This window comes from Podarcis muralis, chromosome 7 (assembly GCF_964188315.1).
Source record: "Podarcis muralis chromosome 7, rPodMur119.hap1.1, whole genome shotgun sequence".
NCBI lineage: Eukaryota > Metazoa > Chordata > Lepidosauria > Squamata > Lacertidae > Podarcis > Podarcis muralis.
In genome coordinates, this window is record NC_135661.1 from 2,399,067 (window position 1) to 2,414,910 (window position 15,844).

General features: G+C 48.5%; 1 protein-coding gene across 1 annotated transcript in view; it reads right to left on the minus strand.

Annotated features, from left to right (window-relative positions):
- Nucleotides 1–15,844, minus strand: part of LOC144328326 (basement membrane-specific heparan sulfate proteoglycan core protein-like) — a 150,260-nt gene that overhangs the window by 122,179 nt on the left and 12,237 nt on the right. Inside the window, exons 5-13 of the mRNA XM_077931004.1 lie at nt 11,078–11,203; nt 9,721–9,834; nt 8,530–8,790; nt 6,639–6,758; nt 5,380–5,511; nt 3,959–4,103; nt 3,713–3,864; nt 2,195–2,341; nt 142–305 (exon numbers count right to left, since the gene is read on the minus strand). Coding sequence (XP_077787130.1) covers nt 142–305; nt 2,195–2,341; nt 3,713–3,864; nt 3,959–4,103; nt 5,380–5,511; nt 6,639–6,758; nt 8,530–8,790; nt 9,721–9,834; nt 11,078–11,203 — 1,361 coding nt within the window. The remainder of the gene's footprint in view (nt 1–141; nt 306–2,194; nt 2,342–3,712; nt 3,865–3,958; nt 4,104–5,379; nt 5,512–6,638; nt 6,759–8,529; nt 8,791–9,720; nt 9,835–11,077; nt 11,204–15,844) is intronic.

Below are 15,844 nucleotides of genomic sequence, written 5' to 3' on the forward strand. Positions count from 1 at the left end.
TTTATGCATGATTATTACTTTGTCAAAATAAAACAGCAACAAAAAAACAAATACAAAAAAAGGAAAGAAAAGGCAGCTAATCCTGTTCTTAAAACTGGCCTATCATTCAGCGCCATGAGGACTCGAACTCGCTCCTCTCACCTTGTTCCCCAAGAACTGCCCCGGGAGCATCCAGAAAGAGTCGTGTACCAGGAAACGGCGGGAGAGATCGACCAGCTGGAACTCCTGCAATCCGGGGTCAATCTGCAGCTGGGTCGAGGAGAGGGGCGGCGTTCCGGGCTGAGAGGGGGTCGTCACATTCACCCCTGGGGAAAGTGACACGGGAATGGTGTGATAAGAATTTTAAGGTCTTAGATATATATATTAAATGTTCATAAATGTTCATAACAGATCAGCACAGGAAGACCGACCTGAAACCATTTTGATTCCCAAACTGACCAAACGTTTTCTCTGCAAGGTCAAAGGAAAATGGAAAAGCTTCCCCATTGCATTTTCCTTCACAAATCCTGTCTTAATGGCACATTTAAGATATGAATAGGGCGTGAGTCTGTGACCTGGCTCAGGAACTAAGTATTTATCATTACAAAAGACTGGCCAGGCTTCCCAGGCAATCCAATCAAGTGACCATTAAACAGGTAACCTGGCAGACAGGAGGTAAACAAAGCACTCAGATTTCTGCTGTAGACCGTCCTTTCTGTGATGTAGGTATGATGTATCTAGGGTGGTGGTCTTGAGCTACACCCCTTCTGTGTGAGGGGAGGACCCTGTTGCAACAGATCAATAAAGATCAGGCTTACTAGCTGCTTTGCTTCTCAATATTCTCTGGTTGGCCTCTGTTATTTTCTCCTACAAATAGGGAACTTACGTAAGGACTCTATATGGGCTCTTGGATACCCCATAAGGGGAAAGGGCAGATTGATTTTGTTTACAACAATGGCAGGGGGATGTCGCAGGGCACCTGGTTGGCCTATGTGAGGCCAGGATACTGGGCAAGATGGGCCCCCTGGGGCCCGATCCAGCAGGGTTCTTCAGAGGTCTATTAATGCCACCGGATATTCTCTGAGGAAAAGTTAGTGGAAGACCACCTCAAAACCCAAAGCCCTCCTCCCCCCCTTCCCCTGTTACAAGAATTCTTAGGTCCCAAGTGGGACACAGGTGGCGCTGTGGGTTAAACCACAGAGCCTAGGGCTTGCCGATCGGAAGGTCGGCGGTTTGAATCCCCGCCACGGGGTGAGATCCTGTTGCTCGGTCCCTGCTCCTGCCAACCTAGCAGTTCGAAAGCATGTCAAAGTGCAAGTAGATAAATAGGTACTGCTCCAGCAGGAAGGTAAACGGCGTTTCCGTGGGCTGCTCTGGTTCGCCAGAAGCGGCTTAGTCATGCTGGTCACATGACCCAGAAGCTGTACGCCGGCTCCCTTGGCCTGTAAAGCGAGATGAGCACCGCAACCCCAGAGTCGTCCGCGACTGGACCTAATGGTCAGGGGTCCCTTTACCTTTACTTTAAGGTCCCAAATATACAATAAACATTCATAAATGTACAAGGCAAACACATACATAAATATATAAACTACATGTCTGAAATAGTACAGGAGAGCAATCCTGAAGTCGCTTTGAGTCTCTGAAACTGACCTCAAATATTTCTCTGCAAGGAGGAAGGAAATGGGAAAGCCTCTCCATTGTCTTTTGCTTACCTGTCTTAAGGACATATTTGTGTATGAATAGGGTGAGCCTGTGAACTGGATTCAGGAATTAAAAGTATTTAGCATCACAAACAAAAGGCCAGGCTGCTCAGGTAAAGCGATCAGTGACCATTATCAGGTATCCTAGGATTTCTGCTGGAGACAGCCTCTTGTGATGTATTTCTGATGTAGACCACCCCCTTCTGTGATGTATGTATGATGCTTTGGGGGGTGGTCTTGTGCTACAGGGTGGGCAACTTCAAAAGTCTATATAAGGGCTTGCGCACCATTGTTCTGGGTCCCTCCTCCCTCCTGTATGTGGTGAGTGAGGACCCTGTTGCAACAGTCGGATAAAGATCAGGCTTACTAGCCGCTTTGCTTCTCAATATTCTCTGGCTGGCCTCTGTTATTTTCTCCTACCGATGGGGAACCCACTTAAGGACTCTATCTGGGGTCTTGGGTACCCCAAAAGGAAAAGGAGAAGTTTTTTCTTATAACACCCCCAACCCACTTACCTTTGAAGTTGTCGGGTGTGTCGAAGCGAAGGCGGATCTGGCTGCGGTGCCGGCTAGTTCCACGGCAAGATTTGGTGATGCCGAAACAAAAGCAGGGGAAACACTGGGAGGTTTCCTCGTTGTGAAAGTGTCCTTCTGGGCAAGGTCCTGGGGTGGGGGCGAAAGAGGAGACTGTCAGGGATCCAGGGTGATGGATGGACATGCCAGCAGGCTTTTAAAAAAAGATTTCAGTGATGTAAATCAAACAAAATTAATACAGCAGCATAGTATATACAGGAGAGACATAAAATTTGGTTGGGACGATACTAAAGGCCAGTAGGAAAGTGTCCTGTCAAGAGGGAGTCCTGTGCATCTGTGTTTGTTGCATGTACACTAGTGGCCAAAATTGTGGAAACCTTTTGGGAAAAGTGTATTTTCGTGGTTTGATGGCTCATAACACCACTTTCTTTTGGAGTAATACCATAAAATTATATATCAATGGAAAGATAATTTAATGAAGAATGTAATGCAACAAGGGCTGTTCAGTTACCTATATTCTATCAAAAGCTATAGCCAATAACCAGAAAAAGGAGTGTTTAAAGAGCCGATCATTAAATTATCATTTCCACTGCTATAGAATTTTATGGTATTTCATAGATCTGTAGTCTTGGAAGGGGTACAAAGGTAATCTAATCTAATCCCCTGCAATGCAGGAAACATTTGCGGGGCTCAAACCCGCAACCCTGAGATGAAGAGCCTCATGACTGAGGTTCTGGCAGCCAGCAGCATCTATGTCAAGAGCTTCTGAGAGTGTAAGCCTTTCACAAGAGCATTAAGAGTTTGCTGGATCAGGCCAATGACCCAGTCTCCTGTTCACACAGGACCCGAGTGCGAGAGTGCCTGTGGCTTCTGGCACCTGAGATTCAGAAGTAGTGCTGCGCCCAACTCTGTAAGCAGAGCAGAGCCCTCTCCTCCGTGGATTTCTCCAGTCCTCTTTTAAAGCCACAGGTTAACTACGCACTGTGTATAAGTCCCAACCAGAGAAGAATGGCAGATTAAGTTGGTGGATTATGCCGAAATAGCCAAAATAACCGGAGGAATCAGAAATCAGGAAGACCAAAATTGTAATAAGGAACGGGAAATTTTATAATCTATCTTAAAAACCATTCTAAACAGCTAAAATCGTTAGTAGGATTGGAACAACACTTGTAGTTTAATGGTGAATTTTGGACACAATGGAGATGTAAAAGATTTGGATTATCATAAAAGATGCAGGAGGAAATGATTAATAACAGGACCCACAAAGGGGAGGAGGGAACTCCAGGAGATTCCTTGGAATCTTGTTTTTATGTTGTTTGTTGGATATGTGATTATAAAATTTTAATCTGAAAAACCAAATAAATATTTTTAAAAACACACACACACAAAAAGAACTACGCGCTGTTTAAAGAAATGCTTCAACAGATATGCTAATTAGATGGATAGATCAGCACCTGCCCAAACGGTCCCCACCCCGCCTTTCCCACCCCTCTGGCTTACCTCGTCCAGGTGTGAGGCTCAACACTCCATCAGGGATGCCAAAAACCATCCCCCGGGCGTTGATGGCCTCGCAGGTGTAAGCTCCCTGGTCGGCCTCCTTGACGTCTTCGATAACCAGTGTCCCCCGCCCGTTCTTGCTCGTGATGGACACCCTGTGGGCGTAAGGGGCAGAGTCAGCATCCCAAAGCCCAGGTGATGGAAGAAAAAGGTGGGGGGGGTGTGGAGACCAGACCACCCGCGGCTTACCTGCGGCTGCTGGGGATGTGGCCCCAGTTTAGCCTCCAGGTGATGATGGGGGTGGGGACGCCCACGGCCACACAGGTGAAGCGGACTGTCTCTCCGGGGGCGGCCTGGATGGATTCCTCGGGGGGCGTGATCACCTGGGGAGGGGCTAGACAGGGAGAAGGATCATAGAGTTAGAAGAGGACCAAAGCATCACCTAGTCCAGCTTCTTGCAAGGCAGGAATTGCAAAGGAAAGGGGGGAGCATCTCTCTCGTGCTCTCCTTCCACCTCAACCATGAAATCCGCAAATGGAAATGCCTACCCAGCAGTGGCCTAATGGTCAGCATGACAGACTAGGGCCTGGGAGACCAGGGTTCGAATCCCCACTTGACCACAAAGCTCACTGGGTGCCCTAGGGGGACAGTCACTGCCTCTTAAGTCTATCTTACCCCACAGGGTTGTAGTGTGGATTAAATGAGAATCATGCACACCAACACCACCTTGAGCTCCTTGGAGGGGGGATATAAACGCGATAAAATATTGGCCGGGATTATAGCATTAAGCTCTGAAAGGATTCTAGTATTTGACTGCTGTACTGAGCTGCAATTTTGCAATTCGTCTGTGATCCACTTTGGAGTCCACCTCTATGGAGTTCCATCCTTATTTCAGACACTGTGATATATCGATATAGGTCCGTATAGTAAAAGCCATGGTTTTCCCAGTAGTGATGTATGGAAGTGAGAGCTGGACCATCAAGAAGGCTGATCGCCAAAGAATGGATGCTTTTGAATTCTGGTGCTGGAGGAGACTCTTGAGAGTCCCATGGACTGCAAGAAGAATAAACCTCTCCATTCTGAAGGAAATCAGCCCTGAGTGCTCACTGGAAGGACAGATCCTGAAGCTGAGGCTCCAATACTTTGGCCACCTCATGAGAAAAGAAGACTCCCTGGAAAAGACCCTGATGTTGGGAAAGATGGAGGGCACAAGGAGAAGGGGAGGACAGAGGACGAGATGGTTGGAGAGTGTTCTCGAAGCTACCAGCATGAGTTTGACCAAACTGCGGGAGGCAGTGGAAGACAGGAGTGCCTGGCGTGCTCTGGTCCATGGGGACACGACTAAACGGCTAAACAACAACAACATAGGGCACCCCCATTGGTTGTTTACCCTTCCATGGACTCCCTGCAGGCAGGCAGGAGTCAAGATACAGCCTGGCTTCACCTCAATGCCTAAGACAAACCACTCATATCTGTAATCAATAAAAGTGTGGCCTATTTGAACCCATAAACCAAATATTCTGTGTCAGGGTGATTTATTGTTTTCCTGGGAACTTTGTGGTTCATGTGCCTCTGGACACAAATCATATTCAAAGTCCACTTTTGGGGAGGGGGCTTAACTCTTCCCACTCCATCTTGCTCTCCACCCCCACCCCCCACCCCGAACTCACTGCAGCCAATCTCGTCAGAGCGATCTGCGCAATCCGTCTCGTCGTCACACTGGTAGCTGGCCGGGATGCAGGTGCGTGTGGACACGCAGACGAACTGGTCTGGAGCGCAGGTGTCCCCGGGGCCCTTGGTAGCTGCGGAGAGGACATAGGGAAATTCGTTTTGCGAAGCGCCTCCAAAACGGAAAACCCTTTCGTCTAGCGGGTTTTCCGTCTTGCGAGGCGTTCGTCTTGCGAGGTACCACTGTAGTTTAAAGTTTTGATGCCATGTGGATGACTGCCTTCAAAGCTTCATGTATATGCTTGGCAACTGTTTTAAGAATTTTCAGTAAAGTTGATAATACATAAACAAATAAACACAAGAAAGAAATGGTTGTATCCAATGCTAGCCCAAATGGCCACCTGCCAGTGATTCTTGCATTGCAGCGGGTTGGGCTAAATGACCACTGGGAGTCCCTCCCAACCCTTTAATTCTATGATTCTATGAATACTGAGGACATACCCATTGAAGTTACCAGAAGCGCCTAACTTCACCCCATTAATTCCAATGGGCCCCCTCTGCTGCTGGTCCTTCTCAGAGTAGTAGTAATAATAATAATAATAATAATAATAATAATAATAATAATAATAATAATGATGATGATGACCCAACCCTGCCCATGTGGCTGGGTTTCCCCAGCTACTCTGGGCGGCTTCCAACAAAATATTAAAATACAGTGGTCTGTTAAACATTAAAAGCTTCCCTAAACAGGGCTGCCTTCTGATGTCTTCTAAAAGTCTGGTAGTTGTTTTTCTCTTTGACATCTGGTGGGAGGGTGTTCCACAGGGCGAGTGCCACTACGCACCGATGTAGATCCACTGATGTTCACTGGGCATGACTAACTTCGGCCCCATTATGGTGGTACCTCTAGTTACAAACTTAATTCGTTTCAGAGGTCCATTCTTAACCTGAAACTGTTCTTAACTAGAGGCGTGCTTTCACTAATGGGGCCTCTTTCTGCCGCTGCGCCGCCGGCACACAACTTCCGTTCTCATCCTGGGGCAAAGTTCTCAACTCCAGGTTAGCGGAGTTTGTAACCTGAAGCGTTTGTAACCTGAGGCGTTTGTAACTCGGGGTACCACTGTAATTCCAAGGGTCCTGCTCCAGGGGGAACTTCGCTGGGTCCATTCCAAAGGGCCTCAGCTGTGGTGCTTGTGTTAAGCCCTGGGACACGAAACCCGGATGCAAATCGACAAACCCCTGGCGCTCCCAAAACGCTTACGGCAATTCAGCTCGTCCGAGCCGTCTGTGCAGTCGTTGTCCCCGTCGCATCGCCAGAGCTTGAGGGCGCAGTGACCGTTCCGGCACTTGAACTCGTTGGGTTCGCAGGGGCTGGGGGTACCTGTCCGGGAGACAGAGAGAGAATTCAGAAGTGGTACCCGGCCATGACCCACAAAACCCTCCCCATCTGTCAGGGGTTCTCTGAGCAGCAGAGGGACGGGCAATGTTACCCCCCAGGGGTTGATTCTAACTCTAAAGATCCAGGACTCAATGTTAAAATAAGTTGAGATTTCTCTCAACCAGATTCCCAAATATCTAACTTTTTAAAACATATTTTCAAACCAGACATTTTTTCTAACATATTTTTCAACTTATCATTTCTAATATCATAATAAACAGCAATGGAGATAGGGAACCAGCTGGTCTTGTTCCTTTTTCTATCTGGCATTTGTCTGAAAGAATATTATTTATTAAAATATTTGTGGATTGATCAGTATAGATCGCTTTAATTCCAGCCAGGAAAGATTTCCCTATTTCCATTTTCTCTAATACCTTAATCAAAAATGGCCAAGAAATATTATCAAAAGCTTTCTCCACATCTAAAAATATTAATGTGGCCTGTTTTTCATTTCTCACTTCCAAACACTCTATTAAGTTAATTAGATACCTTACATTGTCCTTCATTTGTCGGCCTAGTAAGAACCTGGCTTGGTCTCTGTGGACTGATGTAGTTACCATCTTTTTTAATCTGTCAGCTAAAATTGTAGCAAATAGTTTATGATCACAATTCTAGGACTCGATGATCAATCAAGGTCCTACTTAGCCCCACAAAACAGAAGCTGATGCTAGATTACTCTGGGGCCCTGGTAAGCTGTAGCTCAGCAGCAGAACATCTGCTTGGCATGCAGAAGGCCCCAGGTTCAATCCCTGGCAGCTTCTCCAGGTGGGGAATATCCCCTGCCTGATGGGCCACTGCTGCCAGTCTGTGTAAAAAGGTAAAGGTAAAGGTACCCCTGACCATTAGGTCCAGTCGTGACAGACTCTGGGGTTGCGGCGCTCATCTCGCTTTATTGGCCGAGGGAGCCGGCGTACAGCTTCCGGGTCATATGGCCAGCAGGACTAAGCCGCTTCTGGTGAACCAGAGCAGCGCACGAAAACGCCGTTTACCTTCCTGCCAGAGCGGTACCTATTTATCTACTTGCACTTTGACGTGCTTTCGAACTGCTAGGTTGGCAGGAGCAGGGACCAAGCAATGGGAGCTCGCCCCGTCGCGGGGATTCGAACTGCCGACCTTCTGATCGGCAAGCCCTAGGCTCTGTGGATAATAGATAATAGACTTTATTTGCGTAGCCGACAGGCCATAGCATCAAAGGAGAAACACAGACAGAAATACATTACAAATATAAATACCATAAAATCTTATGACCTATTAAAACCCTAGGTAGAAGCTGGATTATCATTCATCAATGACCCTCTGTCCCATGGGCGGCGGCCTTTTCTCTGGTAGATTGTTCCAGGTCGGTTAAGTAAATAGACCAGCCAACTTGCAAGATTATAAATATAAATATAACCTCGGAGGGATGGAACCCACAGCGCCACCCGCGTCCCGCCAGTCCATGTAGCCAGAGCGAAATGGTCTGACTCTGTACAAGACTGCTCCTTATATCAATCAGTGCATTTTTCAGCACCACAAAGACTAGAAAATTTGCTTTCAAGCCCCATGGTGGGACATCTGCCTTGCATGCAGAAGGCCCCAGCTTCCATTCTCCAGGTAGGGCTGGGAATGTCCCCCTGCCGAAACTCTGGAAAGCTGCTGCCAGTCAGTGCAGCCCACACAGAGCTCAGTGGATCCGTGGTCCGGCTCCTCAAGCAACTCGCCAACGGGCGCTCACCGCATCTGCTCTCGTCGCTTCCGTCGCTGCAATCCCTCTCCCCATCGCAGAGGTAGTCCCGGGGGATGCACTGCTTGTTGGAGCAGACAGCCTCGTCCTTCCGGCAAGGTCGAGGGAAGGGGGGCAGGGAGGGCTTGGCGGGGAAGGCCCCAGGCAGAGTGGTGACTGGGGCTCGGCGGGTGGTCACTGAGGCCGTGGTAGCGGGCACCCGAGTGGTGCCGGGCCGGGCGGAGGTGACAGGCGGCCGAGGGGTGGTAATGCCTGCAGAGAGGGGAGAAAGGAGGAAGTCAGTGCCTCGTCCCGAGACTTCCAGAGTTTTGGTCTCGAACTCAGAACTTGCCTCTCCCGGACGACGCAAGGGAGACTAGGATGAATCGCTTGATCCTCGCTGTGGCTTGATAGAGAGGGGGATGCCGGGAAGTCAAAAGGATAAGGAGAATTCAAATTCTCCTCATCTTTATTTTATATACAGTCAAACCTCGGTTGTCAAACATAATCCATTCCAGAAGACCGTTCGACTTCCAAAACGTTTGACAACTGAAAACTGAAAGCGGAAACCTCAACACGATAGGGAAACTCAAAACAGTAGCACATTCAGCTTCTGAAAATCGTTCGAAAACCGGAACATTTACTTCTGGGTTTGGGGCGTTTGGGAACCAAAACATAATGGAGGCTTTCGGGAACCGAGGTTTGACACTGTGTGTGTGTGTGTGTGTGTGTGTGTGTGTGTGTGTGTGTAAAATGTTTATTAAATTTTCTGTTTTACAATTTAAAATACTCATTTAAACATCAGAAACCTGGAAGATAGAAACTTTAATAAGGAATGGAAAACATTTACAATTAACCTAAAAGAACACTGTAAACAACTAAAAACTTTGGCAGGATCTGAGCAATGCTTGTAATGTTTCAAAAATTAAGGAAAAAAGGGATTATTTTAAGAAAAAAAGAGAAAATATATGTAATGCAGTAGAAAAAGTTTGATAATGGAAACCATAGAGGGGTGAATCAAAGGATTCAGGGAATCCTAAATGTTGATGATTGTGATTAATGATTGAATACAAATGCACAGTGTGAAATTGAATAAAAAATATTAAGAATAAAATAAGAAGTGCTAAAAGTTTTTCTTTTTCCCAAATGGGGCAGGGGGCAGCAACAGCTTCTGCCTAGGCCGCCCCCTGCCTCGTTCCTCACCGCAGCCGTCCTCGTCCGAGGCGTCATCACAGTCGGCGTGGCCATCGCAGCGATCCTCCAGGAGGACACATTCGCCGTTGTCGCAGCCGAACTCATCGCTGCTGCACTCGGGAGCTATAGAGTTGGAAGGGATGCCAAGAGTCATCTAGTCCAAACCCAAGCAATGCAGGCATTACGGACTCGTGGGGGTGAAAGGGATGCCGGCCGTGAATACTCTGCCCCCCCCCACTGCCATCTATGACGGAAAAGTTTGTTTTGCTGGGCAGGTTGGGTCCCCAAGTGTTTTCTTTTTCTTTTTCCCTGCCAGCAAACAGTTAACGAATGGCAGCCTCTGATTGGCCAGGGTTCCAGGAGGGGGACTTGAAAAGGAGAGGATTTTGAGCAAGGGTCAGCAAACTTTTTCAGCAGGGGGCCGGTCCACTGTCCCTCAGAGCTTGCAGGGGGCCAGACTATGTTTTGGAAAAAAATAATGAATGAATTCCTGTGCCCCACAAATGACCCAGAGATGCATTTTAAATAAAAGCACACATTCGACTCATGTAAAAACACACTGATTCCCGGACCGTCTGCGGGCCGGATTGAGAAGGCAATTGGAGTAGGGTTGTTAAAAGGGTGTGTAACTGACAGAAAACACCTTCTTTAAGAACCAAAGTATTAAGCGGCAACAGCTGTGCAACAGCTGAGAAAGAGCATTATAACCTGAAGTAGCCTATGTTTTACCCACTTTGTGTCATAAACTTATTTTGTTAAATAAAATCGCTTGTTTGTTTGATCAAATCCTGCCTGAGACTCCAAATTATTAAGTTTTTCCTCACACAAGTCAGCCACAAGATAATCTGGATAGGTAAAGGTAAAGGGACCCCTGTAAAGGTAAAGGATAGGTAAAGGTAAAGGGACCCCTGACCATTAGGTCCAGTCATGGCCGACTCTGGGGTTGCGGCACTCATCTCGCTTTATTGGCCAAGGGAGCTGGCATACAGCCAGCATGACTAAGCCACTTCTGGCGAACCAGAGCAGCGCACGGAAACGCCGTTTACCTTCCCACCAGAGTGGTACCTATTTATCTACTTGCACTTTGACGCGCTTTCAAACTGCTAGGTTGGCAGGAGCAGAGACCGAGCAATGGGAGCCCCCCCTTTGTGGGGATTTGAACCGCCGACCTTCTGATCGGCAAGTCCTAGGCTCTGTGGTTTAACCCACAGCGCCACCCGTGTCCCTAATCTGGGATAGTTTGTAGGAATTTGTGGAATTGTTGTTCTGTGAGGTGGGTGCACTATATTTAGGTGAGGGCGGGCCCAAGGGGGGAAAGTGCTGTTGCGCCGTCGCACCATCACCCCCAGCCCACAGCCATGCTCACCGCAGTCCAGCTCGTCCGACATGTCCCGGCAGTCCGATCGGCTGTCACAGAGGAACTCTTTGGAGATGCACTCGCCACTCCTGCACCTGAACTCATCGGCTGTGCAAGCGCGAACCACGGGTGTCACTGAAAGCAAATAAGGGGCATCAGGGCCACTCTTGCAGAGAGAGGTTGGGGGTGTAGCGGGGAGAAGCTGGCTGCACTCTTTCGAGGAAAGGAGCGACTCCACCAAAACCTCAATCCAGCTCACAGTGCAAATTTGCCACGCTTTAAATTGCACTAGTATGTCATCACCCGCCCCCTTCCACGGGTCTCTTGCAGCTACGGGCACAATCTTCCCTTCTCTCACTCACTTTAAGGGCTGACCATGGTGACAAGAGTGACTCCTTTTCTCTCTATTATTATTATTATTTATTGAGTTTATATACCGCCCTATACTGAGGTCTGAGGGCGGTTCACAGAAAAAAATCATAACATATATAATCAGAATGAAAACAACAACCTAGTAACACACACACCTCCCAGAAAAGAGCCACATTTTAAAGGGGTATAGGATGTCAAACAGATCAACCAAGGGCCTGGTTAAAAAGGAACATTTTTGCCTGGCGCCTAAAGGTGTGCAATGAAGGCGCCAGGTGAACTTCCCTGGGGAGGGCATTCCACAGACGGGGAGCCACTGCAGAGAAGGCCCCGTTCTCGTGTTGCCACCCTCCGGACCTCTCAAGGAGGTACATGAAGGAGGGCCTCAGAAAATGATCTCAGGGTCTGGGTAGGTTCATATGGAAAGAGGCGGTTCTTGAGGTATTGCAGTCCTGAGCCATTTAAGGCTTTATAAGTCAAAACCAGCACTTTGAGTTGGGCCCAGAAACTAATCGGTAGCCAGTGCACTCCGACCAGGATCGGTGTAATGTGCTCAAACCGTTTTGCTCCGGTGAGCAACCTGACCGCTGAATTCTGCAATAGCTGAATTCTACCCCCTCATCCCATCCTATCCCTCCTGGCTGCCTCCTTTATCCCCACAGCAGTTGAGTGAGGGTTCGCGCCGATGAATTTGAACCTTCCCATGGTCTCTGAGGATACCCTAAATAACCTAACAGAGTCTAGCTTGGCTTTAGAATTAACTGCATTGCCCCCTGTAATTCCTGAATTGTAGCGGGTTGGGCTGGATGACCCTGCGGGGTCCCTTGCAATTCTGTGATTCTATTAGCTGTGACTCCTCCATTGCAGGGGGCTAGACTACTATTCCTGGGAAAGGCTTCACCCAGCCTTGGGGGGGGGGCAATTCATCATGCTGGGAATGAACCCCAGCACCCCCCAGGCAAGCAAACCTGCCCCCTTCCAAGCTGTGTTCCACCCCCACCCACCCAGAAAGCAGAACCCCACCTTTGGCACACACCAAAACCCACAGCACACAGTTAGGGGGCTACTAGCACAAGCCAAGCAAACCAAGAGCCAGCCACACAAACGCCCCAGACTTCTAAATCTAAGCTTCCTTCCTGCTTTTTGGATAGTTACTTCACAGATCGGCATCAATACAAACAGACTCTCCATCGTCCCAGCACAGGGGGTCAGGGAAGGAGGCAGTGGAGCACTCTGAAGTTCCCCCAGACTCAGCGGTGGGGCTCAGCATGGAGAAGGCTGCAGGCTCAGTCCCCGACAGAGATATTGTTGCCAGTCACAGGGTAGAAAAATACAGAGCAAGGTGCACTCAGTGCTCTGAATTGATATAAGGGAGCATGCCTTGTTCAGATTAGTCCTTTACTATTCAGAACCATGAGGTCTAGAAACTTGTTTTATCGTGATGGGAAGGAGCGTGGTTCAGTGGCAGAGCACCGGCTTGGCACGCATTGTTCAACCCCTAAGGGCAGCACCTCCAGACAGAAGTGGGAACTTTCCCCTGTCTGAAACCCTGGAGGGCCACTGCTGCCAGCCAGTGTAGGCAGCACTGAGCTAGATGGACCGGTAGTCTGACTCAGCACAACGCAGCTCCCAATGTTCCTGGACCTGCCTGGTGCAGGCAAGGATTTTGCCTTGCAGTCCCCAAATCCAGACGGAGCCCAGGAAGCCAGAGGAGCGGCTCTCTTATGGTCCTCTGTGTCCAGAGCAGCTGTCTACCAGCTCAATCTGCCGCAGACTGTCTTGCAGAGTCGTGCATGCTTTGATCATCTCCCGCTTGGACTACTGCAATGCACTCTATGTGGGGCTACCTTTGAAGGGTACCCAGAAACTACAACTAATCAAGAATGTGGCAGTTAGACTGGTGACTGGGAGTGGTCGCCAAAACCACATAACACCGGTCCTGAGAGATCTACATTGGCTCCCAGTGCATTTCCGAGCACAATTCAAAGTGTCGGTGCTGACCTTGAAAGCCCTAAACAGCCTTGGTTCAGTATACCTGAAGGAGCGTCTGCACCCCCATCATTCAGGCAGGACACTGAGATCCAGCGCCAAGGGCCTTCTGGCAGTTCCCTCCTTGCGAGATGTGAGGTTACACGGAACCAGGCAGAGGGCCTTCTCAGTGTGGAATGCCCTCCCATCAGATGTCAAGGAAATAAACAACTACCTGACTTTTAGAAGACATCTGAAAGCAGCCCTGTTTAGGGAAGTTTTTAATGTTTGATGTTTCATCATGTTTTTAATATCCTGTTGGGAGCCGCCCAGAGTGGCCAGATGGGTGGGATATAAATAAAATAATAATAATAATAATAATAATAATAATAATAATAATAATAATAATAATTGGCAGCAATGGCTCAGCAGAGTTTCAGGCAGAGAAATTTTCCCCAGCCTACTGAGATACATTCCTGGAGACTGGAACTGGGACCTTCTGCATGCCAAGCAGGGACTCTGCCCGCTGAGTTGCGGCCCTTTCCCAACCACGTCACACTGCTGTAAACCAGGCACTGCACTCTGCCCGGCGGGGCGGGCATCAGGAAGCAACATGCCAGTCCCTGCCCTTGCGTGCCACAGCCCAGCTGGAGGGAGAGGCTTGTGTTCCTTCGGGCATGATTCACAGATCCCGAGGGAGGGGCCAGGGGTGTCCATCACTCACACTGACAGAGAAACACACGGCACAACACAAGCAGGCGAGCGCAAAGGGACCTGGAGGCCACCACCCCCTCGAAAAGGGCTGTGCAACAGGCAGGTAGCTCTGCCGATCCATGCACAGCTCAGAGATGTTTTTCTCCCACTAGAGATCCAGGGTTGCCCGTTGCAACTTCAGTGGCAGTGTGTTCAGGAGACGCAATAGGGAGGTTGTTTAGCTGAACCTAAGCGTATAGTTAAAGCTACGGTTTTCCCAGTAGTGATGTCTGGAAGTGAGAGCTGGACCATAAAGAAGGCTGATCACCAAAGAATTGATGCTTTGGAATTATGGTGCTGGAGGAGACTCTTGAGAGTCCCATGGACTGCAAGAAGATCAAACCTCTCCATTCTGAAGGAAATCAGCCCTGAGTGCTCACTGGAAGGACAGATCCTGAAGCTGAGGCTCCAAGACTTTGGCCACCTCATGAGAAGCGAAGACTTCCTGGAAAAGACCCTGATGTTGGGAAAGATGGAGGGCCCAAGGAGAAGGGGACGACAGAGGACGAGGTGGCTGGACAGTGTTCTCGAAGCTACCAGCATGAGTTTGACCCAACTGCGGGAGGCAGTGGAAGACAGGAGTGCCTGGCGTGCTCTGGTCCATGGGTTCACGAAGAGTCGGACATGACTAAACGACTAAACAACAACAAGCGTATAAGACGAGCGTGCTGAATGAGGTTCTGCCCATCAAGTCCTGCATCCTGTCCCCAAAGTGGCCAAACAGATGCCAGATGAGAGAGACTTTGTGCTGGCCACCAGGCAATGGCTTGTGCCACCTGCCTCGACCCACCTCCTCCAGTCCTGGGAGGATTTCCCAGACCATGACTTTAGGAACAGCAGAAGCACCTGGGGGGAAAAGGAGTTCAAGTATATATTTCTGAAAAATAATTTTGTGTGTCTTTGTTTCTCAATTTGTATTGTGCTATTTTATGCCCTGTGACTTGCCGTTATTTTTTGTTGATTATAGTTTAGAAATTATCTATTGCAATTGCGAAGAACGAATTTCTGCTTCATTATTATGTGCTGAAATTTAATTTTACAGTGTGCTGATACAGTGGTACCGTTCCGAGTTTCGAAACGTTCAAAAACCAAGGCGCAAACAGGGCTATCTGCAAATTCAATTGAGAAAATGGAACAACATGCAGCAGAAGCCGTTTGATTTCTGAGGTGCATTCGAAAACGGAAGCATTTATTTGCGGGTTTTTGGCATTCGCGTTCCAAAACGGGTCAAGAAACTTGGTTCAAGAACCAAGGTACCACTGTATATTTTAATGGATTGTTGTTCTATTTTTATTATGACATGTTTTTGGTATTGGAGCAGGTTGTCAGAAGGTGTGCAATCCTTGCTGATTCCTCAAGCTTGCAAACCGCCTTGCGAATGTTAATATAGAAAGGCAGTGTGCAAATTAAAAGTGGGATGAGATTATGGGAAACCGCAAAACAGGACTTGAGAGTGCAGTAGCAGCTCCTCCCTCTGGCACTTTTGAGCGACCGGCACTCAGATGCACCGCTAGCACAGCCGTGGTGGAAATGTGTCGCTACGGAGGCGGCCTCTCCTGCTATATAGCTGAGCAAGAGAAGTGTGTGCTCTCTCTGTGTGGAGAGCATAGGGTTGCTCCGAAACCTCCCTCTTACAATCTGCAAAGATCACTCTGGCCAGACCTCACAGATGGTGAAATGTGAGCC